Source organism: Papio anubis, chromosome 20, assembly GCF_008728515.1.
Source record: "Papio anubis isolate 15944 chromosome 20, Panubis1.0, whole genome shotgun sequence".
NCBI lineage: Eukaryota > Metazoa > Chordata > Mammalia > Primates > Cercopithecidae > Papio > Papio anubis.
In genome coordinates this window covers 44907305-44925848 of record NC_044995.1, presented here as the reverse complement: position 1 = coordinate 44925848, position 18544 = coordinate 44907305, and the positions used below count along the sequence as shown (strand labels likewise).

At 50.4% G+C, this 18544-nt stretch overlaps 1 protein-coding gene across 2 annotated transcripts; it reads right to left on the bottom strand.

The window, feature by feature from the left end:
- Nucleotides 1-3943: 3943 nt before the first annotated feature.
- On the bottom strand, nt 3944-11018 carry TNFSF14 (TNF superfamily member 14). Of its 2 annotated transcripts, none has more exons than XM_021930584.2 (4): nt 10766-11018; nt 8241-8277; nt 7943-7984; nt 3944-6185 (listed from the first exon to the last, which is right to left on the bottom strand). In XM_021930584.2, exons 1-4 carry the CDS (start codon nt 10874-10876, stop codon nt 5761-5763), a joined length of 615 nt encoding a protein of 204 aa, XP_021786276.1. In that variant the 5' UTR covers nt 10877-11018; the 3' UTR covers nt 3944-5760. The 2 variants fall into 2 exon arrangements, with proteins under 2 accessions (XP_021786276.1, XP_009191566.1); XM_009193302.4 differs by having other exon boundaries at nt 10658-11003.
- Nucleotides 11019-18544: the final 7526 nt, after the last annotated feature.

Here is an 18544-nt window from a genome sequence, read left to right as displayed (position 1 = left end):
GGGGTGGGGGTAGGGTGAGGACGGTGGACTTCAGGTCCTGAGGAAGAGCTGATGGTGGTGGCGGGTTGGAGGGTGCAGTGAGGATGCAATCTGAAAAGATGCTGGAGCCCAGGAGGCGAGAAGCGGAAATGAGGTAGATAAACTTCTCAGAAGTCAAAAGTGGGTTAGCAGCCTGGTATAGGAGGTCTCTGTTCCTATACTTTATTGAAGGTCAAGTATGGGTGTAAGGTCTCTTGTCGCACCAGTCTTTGTGGGGTTTTTCCTTGGTCGCCTCTCATCTTTTCCTCCCCTCCCTGACTTTCCTTCCCCTCCTCTCTTTCCCCTCCATCACCTTCCACCCCCACTCTTCCTCTGACTCTCCCCCTTCTTTCCCTCTCCATCCTCCTCCTCCCTCCTTCCACCTCCTCTTTCTTCATCTGCCCTTCCCCATTTCTCTCCATCCTCTTCCTCACCCATGTCTCCTTCTTCCTCTTTCTCCTGCTCCTTCAGGTTGAGAGACCCCTCCCAGAATGATTTTTTGGAGGCTAAACTTAGCAAGAGGTTCCATCCCCAGGCGGAAGCTGGTAGCTGCTGGTGACTTTTATCAATACATGCTCTCCACACCTTGGTTTCCTCCTCAAAGCCACAGAAACAGAAAGACCATGATGAGAGTGAAGGAAACTCCAGCAGGGGCTGGGGCCAGGTACTGGGGGCTCTCCTACCTCCCACCAGCCCAGCAAGGGCAGGGAGGCAGGAAACTGCCCTGAATCCACTGCTCACCCTTGGCAGAGGTAAAGAGCATCCCTGCCTCTCTCGGATCACAGTTCTGCATCTAAAATGTGCAGACAGTAACAGCTCCTGCCTGAAGCCAAAGGATGTATATAAATGTATAACTCACACAAGATGCCTAGGCCTTGAATATGCCGGGCGCAGTGGCTCAAGCCTGTAATCCCAGCACTTTGGGAAGCTGAGGGGGTGGATCACCTGAAGTTGAGAGTTCGAGACCAGCCTGGCCAACATGATGAAACCCTGTCTCTACTAAAAATACAAAAAAAAAAAAAAAAAAAAATTAGCCGGTTGTGGTGGGCGCCTGTAATCCCAGCTACTCGGGAGGCTGAGGCAGGAAAATCATTTGAACCCAGGAGGCAGAGGTTGCAGTGACCCGAGATCACACCATTGCACTCCAGCCTGGGAGACAGAGGGAGACTCAGCCTCAAAAAAAAAAAAAAAAAAAGAAATTCGTTTATGTTTCATACATACCTTATACACATAGACTGAAGATAATTTCATACAATAGTTTTAATAATTTTGTGCATGACACAAAGTTGGTGTACACTGAACCGTTTGAAAGCAAAGGTCACTGTCTCAGCCACCCATGTGGACAATCTGTGGTTGCTTGGCATCGTCATCATTCCTTTTATTTATTTATTATTTGTATTTTTTTTTTTTTTTGAGACAGAGTCATGCTCTGTTGCCCAGGCTAGAGTGCAATGGCGCGATCTCAGCTCACTGCAACCTCCACCTCCTGGATTCAAGCGATTCTCCTGCCTTAGCCTCCCAAGTAGCTGGGATTACAGGCACACGCCACCATGCCCAGCTGATTTTGTATTTTAGTAGGAAAGGGGTTTCACCATGTTGGCCCGGCTGGTCTCAAACTCCTGACCTCAGGTGATCCACCCCCCCGCCCCTCGGCTGGAATCCCAAAGTGCTGGTGTTGTAACCGAACGAGTTATAGAGAAACGCCACACTCTTAGACTAATTCAGGAGTCCTTTATTAGCCGGCGGCGACCAAGAGACGGCTAGCACTCAAAATTCTCTCGGCCCTGAAGAAGGGGCTAGGTTTCTTTTTATACCTTGGTTTAGAAGGGGAGGAGGGAGCCTAGCTGAAGCAATTTTACAGAAGCAAAACAGGCAAGAAAGTGAAAAAGATAAATGGTAACAGGAAAACAAACAGTTCCAGGTGCAGGGGCTTTAAATCTATCACAAGGTGATAGACACGGGGGCTTTGGGTGCTATCAACAGGAGGAATTCCTGGCAACTGCGGAAATAGCTTGCCACAGTATCTTATCAGTAATTGCATTCTTGGATGTGCTGGGAGTCAGCTTAAGTCCTTAAGGAAGGGGGGTGAGTAAGGGGCTGTCAGTGAAGGAGTCAAAATGGAATCTGTCTGGCTCTGTCTGCTAGGAGAGAGTCAATCAGGTTAAAAACAAGGTAGGGTATCACATCGAGATTACAGGCGTGAGGCCGGGCGCGGTGGCTCAAGCCTGTAATCCCAGCACTTTGGGAGGCCGAGACGGGCGGATCACGAGGTCAGGAGATCGAGACCATCCTGGCTAACAAGGTGAAACCCCATCTCTACTTAAAAAATACAAAAAAAAATTTAGCCAGGCTTAGGTGGCTGGCACTTGTAGTCCCAGCGCCACTGTGAGTACTGGAGGCAGGAGAATGGCATAAAACCCAGGAGGCTGAAAGCCAGAAAGTGAGCTGAGATTCACACATCAGATCCTAGTTTCAAAGGAGTTAGAGCGGGTAATTCTCCTCAAAAAAAAAAAAAAAAAAAAAAAAAAAAAGAGATTACAGGTGTGAGCCACCGCACCCGGCCAATATCACCATCATTCCTGACTCTGAAATTATATACTACTAACCAGCAATCGCTTTCCTCCACTTATTCACCCATAAGTACTTAACAGTAAAAGATGTGAGATACCTATCTGGCATGTGAGAAAATGATATATAGCTACTGACGGGGATTTCCCTTGAGGATGCTGAGTAAACTTTGTGGTGCGTGCCTGCATTTCCACTGCAACCTGTTCATGTGGTGAGTTGTGGAATTTCCCACTTGTGGCATCACATTGGGGCTCAAAAAGTTTCAGATTTTGGAGTATGGTTTTTTTTTTTTGAGATAGGAGTCTTGCTCTGTCACCCAGGCTGGAATGTGGTGGTGTGATCTCGGCTCACTGCAACCTCAACCTCCCGGGTTCCTGCCTCAGCCTCCCGAGTAGCTGGGATTACAGGTGCCCCCCCACCACACCCAGCTAATTGTTTGTATTTTTAGGAGATGGGGTTTCATCATGTTGGCCACGTCTGGAACTCCTGACTTCAGGTTATCCATCCACTTTGACCTCCCAAAGTGCTAGGATTACAGGCATGAGCCACCACACCCAGCCTAGATTTTGGAGCATTTTGAATTTGCGATGGTGAATCTGTACTGTTGTTCCTCTCCCCCCACAACCATTTTGCCGATGGGGAAACTGAAGCACTGAGAGGTGATGGAACTTGCTCGAGGTCGTATAGCTAGTGAGTGGCAGAGTGGACTCAGAACCCAGGATCATCTGATTGCAGACTCTGTTTCCTTCATCCCTGTACTGTGCAACAATGGCAAGAATACTATTGGCAATAACAACAGCAGCCCACAAATTTTGACTTGTCATTCATGACAACAACAAAATGATAATAACAATACATTCGCCTCTGGGGTCGAAACCCATATCCTAGAGTCCTAGGAACTAAGGAGTCCCTCCGTGGCAATACTCATTTGCATAGGCCCTCTAATTTGCATGCATATCATTATCTGCCCCCACCCAACCCACCAGCTCCCTGTGTTTTATGCTTCTAACTGGCTTGGCGGATTGTCACTCTGTCCTGGATGTGTCTAATAAGGGCGTCTTGCGGGATGTAGCCTCTACTTCCTCAGGAATTGTGGATTGGAGAGGAAGCCAGATCCAGACGTGAGGTCTCTGGTTTCCCCCACATTTCCTGCATGGACTTGAGCCAACTGGGTTCAGGTTCCTTGTCTGTAAAATGACCTCCACGGGTCATTACCTCCATCCCTCTGCCTCTAGGAGCCACCACCTGTTGCTAATGATTGCCCCCCCTCCGACTCCTCCCTTTCCCTGTGGGGCTCTTTGGGCCTGACAATTCCTCTCTCCCCTTCTTCAGTTTCTTCCCCCAAGAACTAGACAGATCCAGGTACAACTCTTTGCCATTTATTTCAAAGATCAGTGGTTAAGAGGCCCAGGGTGATGAACAAGGGCTGGTCCTCACCCCAAGATGTGTTAGTCTGGGCTGAGGAAGGCCCTCAGGCTGTGTGCATATGTGTATAATGTTGTGTGTTTGTCATTGTGATGTGTGTGTGTAATGTGTGTTTGTCACTGTGATGTGTGTGTAATGTGTGTTTGTCATTGTGATGTGTGTGTATAATGTGTGTTTGTCATTGTGATGTGTGTGTGTCATGTGTTTGTCACTGTGATGTGTGTGTATAATGTGTGTTTGTCATTGTGATGTGTGTCATGTGTGTTTGCCATTGTGGTGGTGTGCGTGTGTATGTGTGTGTAACCAGGTCTGACTATAACTTGGTCTCTCTGTGTCTGATCTAATGAGTATTAATTACCAAGTGTGACGGTGGCACCTCTGGGGGTGGCTGTGTGGCTGGGATGCTGTCTGAGTTTTGTGTGGTTGTGTTTTCACATACACACAGTGCTGCGACTGTCTGTGATGCCGTCTATGACTTCCATGTCATTCTGCGGTTGTGCATGAGTCTGGCACTTCGTGTGTATGAGTCTATAGTTGTGAAAGAATGGCTGAGATTACGCAGCCATGTGACAGATTTCGTGGGATGCCATAGGTGTGACTGTATAGTCATTCTTTCTTCCTTCCTTTCAATCAGCAAGCATTTCCCTAGGGCCTGCTTTGTGCCAGGTCCTGGGCCGGATGCCAGGGACAGATCTGTGGTGCCCTCTTGGGGATGTCTATGCTTGGCAGTGATGAAATCAGCCATGGTGGCAGCATTTGCACCATGGAAATTGGCAAACATTACAAAGCTATCCCCCTCCGAGGACAGCTGGTTTTTAAACATTTATGAGCACACTGCTGTGCCCATGTATCCGAGTGTAACTCTTTGTGACCAGGCTGAGGTGTGGCCACCAGTCTGTGGGTGGGATCTGAGTATGTGACACTGACTGTAGGTGGGGTGGGCTGGGCTCTACATGATGAGTCCTGATGATCAGTCTCCCGCCCACCCTGTCTGTACTCATGATGAGAGGAGGGAAGTGGAGGAAGTTTCCCACCCCCAGCCAAGTTCCTGGAGTCCCAAGTCCCACTTTCTTCTGAATGAAAAGCATAAATACCCACCCCTCACCCCTTCTTCCTGAATATCAGGCAAATCAACTTTACCCAATGTTTGGGAGCCCACAGACCCCAAGTCTCTGGGTCTTTGTCCTTAGTATTGTCCATGGCAGGGTTTGCAGTCTACGTGGGTCTTCTGAAGGTGCCTGCTGGGTCTTCAACCCCTCAAGATGGCTGAGTTCTTGGTCCCTGGTGGTGCCCACTGAACTCTCCGCCTTCGAGTTTTGGGTTCCCTCGCATGTGATCCAAGATCTGTTTCCTGAGTTTTCTTTCTTCTTTCTTTTTTTGAGGCAAAGTCTCGCTCTGTTGCCCAGGTTGGACTGCAGTGGTGCGATCTCAGCTCACTGCAACCTCCGCCTCCCGGGTTCAAGCAAAATTCCCCTGCCTCAGCCTCCCGCGTAGCTGGGATTACAGGCAGGCACCACCACGTCCGGCTAATTTTTGTATTTTTAGTAGAGATGGGGTTTTGCCATGTTGGCCAGGCTGGTCTCGAACTCCTGACCTCAGGTGATCCACCTGCCTAGGCCTCTCAAAGTGCTGGGATTACAGGCGTGAGCCACTGCGCCCCGCCTCTGCTTCGTGAGTTTTCTTTCCCCTGAGGCACCCTCTGAGTTCTCCATGTGTCAGACCCACGTCCAATGCACCACGCTCCTTCCTTCACACCATGAAAGCCCCGAAGTAAGACCGGGTGCCATCACGCAGTCGGACCAGGCGCTCATCCAACACACGGACGACCACCTCCTCCCCAACCTCCAGGTGCACCACACCACCCAGAAAGCTGCTGTCCCACCAGACGCGGGAGTTGCTGGTGGCCCGTCCGCAGGGTGACTGCTGGCTGACCAACAGCTCCAGCTCCTCGGGGTAGCGGGGCGTGCGCTTGTAGAGGCCGTGGGTGATGGTGCTGGCCAGGCCCAGCGGGCAGCCCACACCGCCCAGCTGCACCTTGGAGTAGATGTAGTAGTAGCCAGCCTTGTTGGCCACAAGGGCCCCATCGTGGTAGTCGAGGCCCCTCAGGAAGGCCAGGCCCAGCTGGGTCTCCCATAGCAGCGGTCCCCCGCTGCCCGTCAAGCTGGAGTTGGCGCCTGTTTGGGAGAGAGAGACAAAAGGGGGCTGCCGGTCAGCACATGTGTTACTCTGTTTTTGTTTTGTTTTGTTTTGGTTTGGTTTGGTTTTTGACACAGAGTCTCACTCTGTCACCCAGGCTGGAGTGCAGTGGCATGATCTCGGCTCACTGCAACCTCTGCCTCCCAGGTTCAAGCGACTCTCCTGCTTTAGTCTCTTGAGTAGCTGGGACTACAGGTGCCCGCCACCACACCCAGTTACTTTTTGTAGTTTTAGTAGAGACGGGGTTTTGCCATGTTGCCCAGGTTGGTCTTGAACTCCTGACCTCAGGTGATCCACCCACCTCGGCCTCCCAGAGTGCTGGGATTACAGGTGTGAGCCACCACGTCTGTCCTCACATGTCTGTCTTTTGCTGTGTGACTCCAGGCCAGTCACCACTAGGCAGTGTGTGTGTGTGTGTGTGTGTGCGTGTGTGCACGCATGTGTGTGTATTTGTAGAGACGGGCTCTCACAATGTTGCCCAGGCTGGTCTCAAATTCCTGGGCTCAACCGATCCTTCAGGCTCCCAAGTGCTGGGATTACAGGCATGAACTACCCTGCCTAGCCTGTTTGCATGTATTAATTCACTTTAATCCTGCTTTGCAGATGAGGGAAACTGAGGCACAGAGAAGCAAATTAATTTGTTTAGTCTACATCTCAACTCTTTGCATCCCTCTTTTGCAGGTGGGGAAACTGAGGCATAGAAACGTTAAGTGACTTGCCAAAAGTGTCAAAACTTGGCTGGGTGTGGCGTCTCACCCCTATAATCCCAGCACTTCGGGAGGCTGAGGCAGGAAGGTCCCTTAAACTCAGGAGTTTGAGGCCAGGAGTTCCAGATGAAGTAACATAGGGAGACGCCATCTCTACAAAGAACAAAAAAATTAGCTGGGCATGGTGGCAGGTACCTGTAGTCCTAGCTGCTGGGGAAGCTGAGGTGGGAGGATCGCTCGCACCTGGCAAGTTGAGGATGCAGTGAGCCATGATAGTGCCACTCCAGCCTGGGTGACAGAGTGAGACCCTGTCTCAAAAAAAAAAAAAAAAAAAAGTGTCCAAACATGCAAATTTGCAAAACCGAGAAACCAAGGCAGCATCTCGCACCTGCTGTGTGCCTCAGTTTCCCTCTCTGTTAGATGGACACATTAATAGCACCTGCTTAGAATGTAATGAATTGATATGTAGAAAGCGTGTCATAGCACATAACACAGCATAAGTACTATATGAGAGTTCATTAAATGAATACAACTAGGCCGGGCGCGGTGGCTCATGCCTGTATTCCCAGCACTTTGGGAGGCCGAGGTGGGAGGATCACCTGAGATCAAGAGTTTGAGACCAGCCTGGCCAACATGACAAAACTCCGTCTCTACTAAAAATACAAAAAAATGTAACCGGGTGTGGTGGTGGGTGCCTGTAATCCCAGCTACTTGGGAGGCTGAGGCAGAAGAATTGCTTGAACCCTGGAGGTGGAGATTGCAGTGAGCTGAGATCATGCCACTGCACTCCAGCCTGGGCGACACAGCGAGACTCTCTCAAAAGTAAATAAATAAATAAATAAATAAATAAAAGAAAATAATAAAATAAATAAAACTGGAAACACGTAGCACTTGTGGCCTATGTTCTGAGCAACTCTGTGAGTAAATAAGGAATGAATGAATGAATACACTGGTATGTATAGCGTTTATCTGGTCTTCCGGAGACGCTCTGACCCCTGCCCCTTGCCAGGATCCAGGGTCCCCCTCACCTGTGAGATGCGCTGCTGGGTTATTCTGGTGAGACCTTCGCTCTGGGGAGAGAGGTCAGAGGTTAGAAACGAAGACAGTGGAGGTAAAAGCCAGCCTTCTACAGGGTCATCCTGTACACCTCCTGGATTCAACCCCACCCCTTCCGGAGTGACCCAAACTTCTGCTTCTCAGGCCTGGGGGAGGGGCACCTGTGAGGATTTGGCCAGTTGTGCAAATCATATTGGGCAATTGACCAAGGGGTGGGGGCAGCGTGGGAATCATCTCGCCTCCTTCCCTGGGACCAGGACCCTGACTCACCTTGTATCAGCTGCTCCCAGGAGCCTCCGTGTCCGTCCTGAAAATGCAGAAGGTGCCTACGGTAAGAACCTGCAGTGGGGCCACGCCCTTGCATTGCTCACACACGGCTGTGAGACACGAGGACCGTGGCCACCGACACCACCCTCAGATGCGTACACAGGGCCACATGCACTCACTTGCACACACACACCCCCTGCCTAGCAGCCTGACAACCACCTGGTGCCTCAGTTTCCTTCTATGTAAATAGAGTTGTGAATAGTGTCTGCTTGGCATTGAATGAATTAATATATGTAAGGCATTATTACAGTGCTTGGCACATAGTATGCACTAGAGAAGGGTTTAATAGGCTGGCTGCATTGGCTCACGCCTCTAATCCCAGCACTTCGGGAGGCTGAGGCAGGCAGATTACCTGAGGCCAGGAGTTCGAGACCAGCCTGGCCAACACAGTAAAACCCTGTATCTACTAAAACTACAAAAATTAGCTGGGCGTGGCAATGGTGCACGCCTGTAATCCCAGCTGCTCCGGAGGCTGAGGCAGGAGAATCGCTTGAACCTGGGAGGTTGCCGTGGGCCCAGATTGTACCACTGCACTCTAGCCTGGGTGACAGAGTGAGATTCTATCTCAAAAATAAAATAAAATAAAATAAAAGGGTTTAATAAATAAGTAACATTGCCCAGTGCGGTGGCTTACACCTGTAATCCCAGCACTTTGGGAGGCCAAAGTGGGAGGATGGCTTGAGGCTAGGAGTTTAAGACCAGTCTGGGCAACATAGCAAGACCTCATCTCTACAAAAAATTTTAAAGATTAGCTGGGCATGGTGGTGGGTGCCTGTAGTCCCAGCTACTTATGAAGCTGGGGTAGGAGCCTTGCTTGAGCCCAGGAGTTTGAGGCTGCAGTGAGCTCTGATCATGCCACTCCACTGTAGCCTGGGCAGCCGAGTAAGACCCAGTCTCTAAGATAAATAAATATGTAATTAAATAAATAAGTAATATTTAAAAATACATGGACAAGGTCAGGTGTGGTGGCTCACACCTGTAATCTCAGCAATTTGGGAGGCTGAGGCAGGCAGATCACCTGAGGTCAGGAGTTCGAGACCAGCCTGGCCAACATGGTGAAACCCCATCTCTACTAAAAATACAAAAATTAGCCGGGCATGGTGGCGGATGCCTGTAATCGCAGCTACTACTCAGGAGGCTGAGACAGGAGAATGGCTTGAACCCGGGAGGTGGGGTTGTAGTGAGCCAAGACTGCACCACTGCACTACAGCTTGGGCAATGGGAGAGAAACCTTGTCTCAAAAACAAGAAAATGCGGTCAGCGAGATGGTTGGACACATGGACGCCACCCTTGGGATATAGCAGCTGCCACAGGGCACAGACCTCAACATCGTCACAATGCTTAGAAGACACATGTGGCCTCAGATGTGTGGACATGTGGTTTGTGGTTTATGGATTCATGTGTGTCTATAGACACGGAGACCCAGAGACAAAGACACACAACACAAATACACCGGCTGCAGATAGGCGGGTGTGTGGACATGTGGGTACACACACATACGTCCACGTGGGTACGTGGACAGGAATGTGTGGCCACGGGATCTAGACCCAGGACACAAAAGGGGCCAAGCCCACATGGGCATGGTGTTGGGCACACACAGACCCCCAGGTGAGGCACACAGACAGGCGGACACGTCCACGGCCAGCTGGAAGCAGCCCGAGAGATTTCCACAGATGGAAATGGTCAGAGAATTAATGACAATCTCAGTAGCAGTGATAAGAGTACAGAGAAGGCCGGACACAGTGGCTCGTGCCTGTAATCCCAGCACTTTGGGAGGCTGAGGTGGGTGGATCTCCTGAGGTCAGGAGTTCGAGACCAGCCTGACCAACATGGAGAAACCCCATCTCTACTAAAATTACAAAATTAGCTGGGCATGGTGGTGCGTGCCTATAATCCCAGCTACTGGGGAGGCTGAGGCAGGAGAATCGCTTGAACCTGGGAGGCGGAGGTCGTGGTGAGCAGAGATCGCGCCATTGCACTCCAGCCTGGGCAACAAGAGTGAAACTCTGTCTCGAAAATAAAAAAGTACAGAAAAAATGCATGTGTGTGTGCACAGGGGTGTGCATGGCAGTGTTGCGGTGTCAGTTCCGACGGGTGGAGCTGGCACTGTCTGGTACCACACACGCCGTAGCATACTTCGCCCCCTATGAAGAGGTTGCCCTTATTTTGTAGATGAAGACACTGAGGTTCAGAGAGGTGAATTCACTTGCCCAAGGCTGGGAGCAGCAACCAGTCAAGCCAGCTGCTCTCAGCCTGTGCCCTGTCCTGCACACACACACACACAGACATGCAGTGACCCACAGTGACACAGGAGAGCCCCCCTTGCCTCCACCTACTGTCAGCCCCCCGGTCCCACTCACAGGCAGGCGGGTGACCATCTCTCCCAGACGCCAGTGCAGCTGCAGAAGGAACCAGCCTTGGATGGCCAGCCCGGCCCCCATCAGCAACAGCAAGAGACCCAGACCCACCCGGGCCACACTGCACGTCTGTCTCCGGCGGCTTCGTCCCAGCCTCGTGAATGGGATGTCAGTCTGTCCATCCACCACAAACACTGAGGGCCGTACGACACTCTCCTCCATGCCCAAGGTGCCTGGAGCGGGGCTGGCACGCCTGGGTCCTTCAACCTCAGAGGAAACCAAAATTGCTCAACCCTCCTGGGCTGTGCACGCTGCGGACAGACACCCGAGGGCCGCCTTTAGAGCTGGGGTTCAGCCCCACCCCTTCCCCCACTCACCCTCCTCTTCTTCCTGTCCCCTCCGCCCCCGGCCTTGGCCCTGTCTCACTCTCACTCATGCAGATTCTCACACTTTCCAGAGGCTTCTGAAAATGTGACTCAAGTGGCAAGTGCAGTGGGGAGCCCCCAGCTTTCCCTTCCTGGATGCTTCTTTTGCTTGGGGCCACCAAATATTTCCTGAGGACTTTCTGTCCATGCCAGGCTCTGCTCTAGGTGTGGGGAATACGGCAGTGAACAATGGCGACAAGGTTCCCTGCTTCGATGGTGCTCCTCTCCTGGTGAAGCCAGAGAGACAAGAAACCTCATAAACAAGAAAATAAAATGTTGTGGGTTTGTTTTTGTTTTTTGAGAGGGAGTCTCGCTCTGTTGCCCAGGCTGGAGTGCAGTGGCACGATCTCAGCTTAGAATAACCTGCACCTCCTGGGTTCAAGTGATTCTCCTGCCTCAGCCTCCCAAGTAGCTGGGATTACAGGCGCGTGCCACCATGCCTGGCTGCTTTTTGGATTTTTAGTAGAGACGGGGTTTCACTGTGTTGGTCAGGCTGGTCTCAAACTCCTGACCTCAAGCGATCCGCCCACCTCAGCCTCCCAAAGTGCTGGGATTACAAACATGAGCCACTGTGCCTGGCCTTCTGTTGTGTTTGGATGTGACAAGTGCAGTGAAAAATACGAGAGTGGAATAAAGGAGTGGATGTGTGCTCTGTGTGTGTGCCTGAGTCTGCATGCATATATGTGTGTGGTGTGTGCATGTGGATGTGTGTATGCAGTTGTGTGCATGCAAGTGTGTATTGTGTACACACTTGCACGTGTGCATGCCTGTGTATGCATACATGTGCTGGCATGTAAATGTGTGTTCTTATGTGGGCAGGTGCATGCATACATGTGTGTTGTGCATCTGTGTGCATGTGCATTTGGTCCATGTACCTGCATGCATGTGCACGTGTGTGTATGTGTGTACATGCATCACATGTGCAAGTGGGTGTGCATATATGTGCTGTGTGCAGGTGTGTGCATGTGTGTACCTGTGCATTGGTGCATGTGTGTGTGTGCATGCTTGCACGGGTGTGTGCATGTGTGTGGGGAGGTCCATGTATAAGTGTGCATGCATTCATGTGTGTGTGTGCGCTTGCACGGGTGTGTGCATGTGTGTGGGGAGGTCCATGTATAAATGTGCATGCATTCATGTGTGGATTTTAAAAACTGGAACTCATAGTCAGGTGTTAGAACCGCTGTTCACCCAGTGAGCCGAGCCTAAGACCTGGGAGTCCCTCCCTCTGTCTTGTCCTCACATTCTACCCTGCAGCGAGTCCTGTTCATTCAACCTCCAAACCAGATCTCAAATCCCGCCGCCTGTTTCCATCCCTGCTGCTACCACCCTAGCTCGGTGCTATGAATTGAAAGTTTGTGTCCACCCCACCCCAACCTCCAATTTATATGTTGAAGCCCTAATCCCCAGTGTGATGGTGTTAGGTGATGGGACCTTTGGGAGGTAATCAGGTCATGATGGTGGAGCCCCATGGTGGGATCTGTACCAATATAGGAAGAGACATGAGATGTTCACTGCCTCCTGCATGTGAAGATGCAGCAAGAAGGTGGCCGTCTGTAAACCAAGAAGAGAGCCCTCACCAGAATCTCACTGTGCTCTTGGACTTCCAGCCTCTAGAACTATGATAAATAAACGCTTGTCATCTAAGCCATGAAGTCTATGGTATCTTGAGAGCATCCCGAGCTGACTGAGACACTAAGGTACCCTCATCTCTCGCTTGGACTGTTGCAGTAGCTTCCTCATTAGATGCCTAGATGTCCTGCTTCATCTGTTGCCACTTTAAAATTCACTTTCTACCCTCTATCTACTGTGAGCTCACTTATTTATTTATTTATTTATTTGGATTTTGTTTTGTTGGGGTGAAAAGTCACATAACAAACCCATTTAAAAAATGAGTAACTCGGCTGGGCACAATGGCTCACGCCTGTAATCCCAGCACGGTGTGGGATGGTGGCCACCTACTTGCTGGTGAAAAGTTCTCTGGGGTCTGGGTCCCTGGAGCAGAGAGAGAAACTGACTTTGGTGGACACCCCTCATCCCTGCCAACCCAACCTGCCTGGACCTCCAGGCAACACCCCCTTAGACGGGTCACTCTTTGTCCAGAGAATGTCTCCAGTGGCTGGGAGCAAAGCCTGCCCACCATCCCAGGTGGCCCATCCCAAGCAAACAGGGCATTCCATGCTGGAAATTTCCTCTTTGTTTGATTGGTTGAGATAGGGTCTTGCTCTGTTGCCCAGGCTGGTGTGAAGTGATGCAATCACAGCTCATTGCAGCCTTGACCTCCTGGACTCAAGCCATCCACCTCAGCCTCCCAAGTAGCTGGGACCACAGCCACTCACCACCGCACCTGGTTAATCAAAAAAAAAAAGTTCGTATAATAGATACTGGGTCTCATTATGTTGTCCAGGCTTGTCTAGAACTCCTGGGTTCAAGTGATCCTCCCACCTTGGCCTCTCAAAGTGCTGGGATTACAGGCATGAGCCACTGTGCCTGGATCTTGTCTTGTTTGTTTGTTTGTTTGAGACAGAGTCTCGCTCTGTCACCCAGGTTGGAGTGCAGTGGTGTAATCTCGGCTCACTGCAAGCTCCGCCTCCCGGGTTCACGCCATTCTCCTGCCTCAGCCTCCCGAGTAGCTGGGACTACAGATGCTCACCACCATGCTTGGCTAATTTTTTTGTATTTTTAGTAGACACGGGGTTTCACCGTGTTAGCCAGGATGGTCTCCATCTCCTGACCTCGTGATCTGCCCGCCTCGGCCTCCCACAGTGCTAGGATTACAGGTGTGAGCCACTAAGCCCAGCCTCTTTCTTTGTTTTTTTGTTTTGTTTTGTTTTGAGGCAGAGTCTCACTCTGTCACCCAGGCTGGAGTGCAGTGGTGCCATTTTGGCTCACTGCAACCTCTGTCTGCTGGATTCAAGCAATTTTCCTGCCTCAGCCTCCTGAGTAGCTGGGATTACAGGCACCCACCACCATGCACAGCTAATTTTTGTATTATATGTTGGCCATTATATATGTTGTAACATATATGTGGTATATATATTGGCCAGACTGGTCTCGAACTCCTGACCTCAGGTGATCTGCCCACATCAGCCTCCCAAAGCGCTAGCATTACAGGCATGAGCCACTGCACCTGGCTCCTGTCTTGCTTCGTAAGTATCTTTGTAATATCCTGGATTTTACCTCTCGGCTCTGAAAGCCGAAAACACTTATCTGGCCCTTTATAGATACAGTTTGCTGCCAGCTTGCCCCTGACCTTAGGCTAAGACACCAAGTGACCTTCACTGGGGCCTCTGAGCTTGGGCCCTTGTGCTTTTGCTCACTCTGCCCCAGGCAGACGTCCTGGGTCTTTGCACTTCCTCTTCCTGCTGCTGGGGACTGTCTTCCCTAGATCTCCAAAGCCGGCTCCCCCTGGTCATCTGTGTCTTGACTCAAGAAACTTCTCCTCACAGGAGCCCTCCCTGTATTGGTCAGATGACTCTTGAGAGACAGAACCAATAGAAGATAGACAGAGATAGAGATGGAGATCTATAGGCTGGGTGTGTTGGCTCACGCCTGTAATCCCAGCACTTCCGGGGCTGAGGCATGTGGATCGCCTGAGGTCGGGAGTTCGAGACCAGCCTGGCCAATATGGGGAAACCCCGTCTCTATCAAAAATACAAAAAAAAAAAAAAAAAAAAAATTAGCTGACTGTGGTGGCACCCTCCTGTAATCCCAGCTACTTGGGAGGCTGAGGCAGGAGAATCACTTGAACCCGGTAGGCAGAAGTTGCAATGAACTGAGATTGTGCCACTGCACTCCAGACTGCGCAGTGGCATGAGACTCTGTCTCAAAAAAAAAAAAAAAAAAAAAAAAAAGAAAGAAAGAAATCTGTAGAGACAGACAGAGATATAGAGTCAGAGAAGAGACAGACACAGAAAGCTAGAGAGACAGGGACACAGAGATATAAAGACAGACGGAGAAAAAGAGAGAGACAGAGAGAAGTATAGAGTCAGAAAGAGAGAGTGTGTGTGACACATTTATTTTAAGAAATTAGCTCACACAATCATGGGAGTTGGCAAGTCTGAAGTCCACAGGACAAGCCAGTTAGGCTGGAGGCTCGGGGCTTGGGTAAGAGGTGGCACTGCAGTCTTAAAGCCTAAAGGCTGGAAATTCAGGTAGAATTTCTAAGTTGCAACCTTGAGGCAGAATTCCTTCTTCAGGAAACTGCGGTGTTTACTCCTTAGACCTGCAACTGATCAGGTGTAACCCACTCACAATATCTAGGCTTATCTCCTGTCCTGAAAGTCAACTGTGTTGTTGATGTGGTCTGAAAAATACCTTTCTAGCCAGGTGTTATGGCTCACACCTGTAATCCCAGCACTTAGGGAGGCAGAGGTAGGAGGATTGCTTGAGCCCGGTAGTATAAGACCTGCCTGGGCAATATGGTGAGACCCTGTTCTCAACAAAAAGGAAAAAAAAAAAAAGACCAAAAAAATAAAGAAATATAAAATACCTTTCTAGCAACATTTAGACTAGTGTTTTACCAAACAACTGGTCACATAGCCTGGCTATGTTATCACATACGTTAGCCCTCAGGCCACTCAATCTAAGAGATCTTCTTAACTGCTGGACACATCGCGTGGGTGAACTTTCCTTTTTGGACATCCTCACCATCCAAAATCCATTCCACACTGTCTTCTTTTTTGGGGAGCAGGTGCGGGGGATGGAGTCTCACTTTGTTGTCCAGGCTGGAGTGCAGTGGTGCCATCTCAGCTCCCTGCAACCTCCACCTTCCGGGTTCACGTGATTCTCCTGCCTCAGCCTCCCGAGTAGTTGGGATTACAGGTGCCTGTATTTTTAGTGCAGACAAGGTTTCACCATGTTGGCCAGGCTGGTCTCGAACTCTTGACCTCAAATCATCTGCTCACCTCGGCCTCCCAAAGTGCTGGGCTTACAGGCGTGAGCCACCACGCCCGGCCCCATGCTGCCTTCAAGGGTCCTTTCCTGCTTCCCCTTTTAGAACATAAGATTCACAAGATCCTATCTGCACCCTTCACAGCCTCAAGTGATAAGTTTTAGTCCAAAAGAAAAGCAAACACAAACAAAAGCTCCAAACACCCCCATATGTTGAAGAAATGAATCAAATGAATCCCAAACAGAAGAAAGTGGGAGTGAAGGCCGGGCTCAGTGGCTCATGCCCGTAATCCCAGCACTTTGGGAGGCCAAGGCCGGTGGATGACTTGAGGTCAGCAGTTTGAGACCAGCGTGGCAACATGGCGAAACCCCATCTCTACTAAAAATACAAAAAAATTAGCTGGGCCTGGTGGCACACACCTGTAATCTCTGCTACTTGGGAGGCTGAGGCAGGAGAATTGCTTGAACCTCGAGGCGGAGGTTGCAGGGAGCCAAGACCGTGCCACTGCACTGTAGCCTGGGGGATAGAGAAAGACTCCTCTCAAATTCAAAAAAAAAAAAAAAAAAAAAAAAAAGAAAAGAAAGGAGGAATGAATAAGAAAAGAAAAAAGAAACGAGAAGAAGGATGTGAAGTAGAGTGGTGGTCTTGGTCTTGGCAGATGTCAGCTGGGATACCCACTGAGTTGCAGGAGGCTTTGGCATTTGGGAGCTTGAAGGAGTAGGGTAGGCTATGCATCTATTTCCCCCATACCCCTGGAGTTGTGGGGTGTCTGAGGGAAAGAGGCTGTGGAGGCATGACTTTCAGTCTCAGTGGGTGTTTCTTGATGACTTGGTGCAGAGCTGGGAGGCTGCATCCCACTCTCCATACACACACCCTCCCAGTCCCCAGGGGACCAGAGGTGCAGTGAGAGGAGGTGCTCGGGGCCCCGCTCCCCACACTCAAGGCTGCTGCTCCCCACGCGGTGCTGGTGATGCTGTGACCACAGAGCCCCCACACTCCCTCCCTAACTGCTGACTCATGTCTTCCCCTCCCTGGGGCTCCAGCCGGAAACGTTGCCCTGCCCGCCAGCCCCCTACTGCCCCCTCTCGGGTGCAGTCACCAGACATGGCTCACCCCAAAGCATTGACTCCTGGCTCAGGCCCATCTAGAAACGGGGTCTGGGAGAGTGAGGTGAGGCTGGAGGAGGGCAGAAGGGATGCAAATGAGGACAGGTGAGGATGCAGGTGAGAGGGCAGGGCAGGACTGTGGGCCGATGGGTCTGGCGAATCTACAAGGATAGATGCCAGGGGACGTGCATTGCAGAAATGAAACCAATTCTGCAAAATCGTAACTGAGGAAATTATGACGGTGAAAGAAATCAGACCTAACCGACTCCGTCTTACTTCTAAGCTTCGACTGTCCTTGTTCATTCCCGGGCATAGGCCGAACTAACTTTGGGAAGGAATTTAGTTCATGGTTTGGCTCTGAAACAAAATTGATAACAGCCCTTTCCCGAAAAGACCCCCTTTTTGCCTGGGGACCGGTCTGCCTTTGCAGGACTAACAAATTAGCTACAAGATTAGAAATTAACAGTTTAGGGGTCATGTAGCCTCTGGCTCCAAGAGTCTGAACCTCCCCACATTGCTCCTGGGGATAACATCACTATCTAAAACCTAAGTTCAGTGCTGGCGATATTTTGCAGACCCTGAACTCAATGGATCAGCCGACAGCACCCAGACCAGAAATGTGACCCCTCCAGTTCTGTGATCCTACCCAGGAACAGAAGACAAAAAACCTCACCTCAACCCCCTATGATTCCAACCTCCATCTCACCAATCAACACGCCTCACTTCCCAAACCCCGACCTGCCAAACTATTATTATTATTATTATTTTGAGATGAAGTCTCGCTCTGTCACCCAGGCTGGAGTGAGTGCAGTGGCGCGATCTCAGCTCACTGCAACCTCCACCTCCCGGGTTCAAGCGATTCTTCTGCCTCAGCCTCTCAAGTAGCTGGGATTACAGGTGTGCACCACCATGCCTGGCTAATTTTTGTATTTTCAGTAGAGACGGGGTTTCATCATGTTGGCCAGGCTGGTCTCGAACTGCTGACCTCAGGTGATCCACCTGCCTCAGCCTCCCAAAGTGTGGGGATTACAGGCGTGAGCCACTGCATCTGGCCCACCAAACTATCTGTAAAAACTCTGATCCCCAAATATTCGGGGAGACTGATTTGAGTAATAACAAAACTCCGGTCTCCTACACAGCTGGCTCTGCGTGAATTACTCTTTCTCCATGGCAACCCCCATCTGATAAATCGGTTCTGTCTAGGCAGGGGGCAAGGTGAACCCACTGGGCAATGACAGTAAGAAGACAGGTAAATCTGCAGGTGAGAATGTAGGTGAGAATGCTGGCAAGAACAAAAGAAAATATCTAGAAAAGCATGCAGGTGAGGACCCAGATGAAGATACAGAGAAAATACACTCGCCGGAGAGGATGTAGGGGGAAAAAGGTGAAAATATAGGTAAGAGTGCTATGAAGGTAAAGATACAGGTAAGCTTACAGATTGAGATGTAGGTGTTGGGGCCAGGGGAGG

Bases quoted from the DNA above. Each gene is read 5' to 3' on its own strand.
- TNFSF14 (XM_009193302.4), bottom strand. From the start codon at position 10,876: ATGGAGGAGAGTGTCGTACGGCCCTCAGTGTTTGTGGTGGATGGACAG. The intron at 8,278-10,657 runs GTGAGTGGGACC...CTGCATTTTCAG, and splicing joins AGATGGTCACCCGCCTGCCT to GACGGACACGGAGGCTCCTG. The intron at 6,186-7,942 runs GTGAGGGGGACC...TCTCCCAAACAG, and splicing joins CCCAGCAGCGCATCTCACAG to GCGCCAACTCCAGCTTGACG.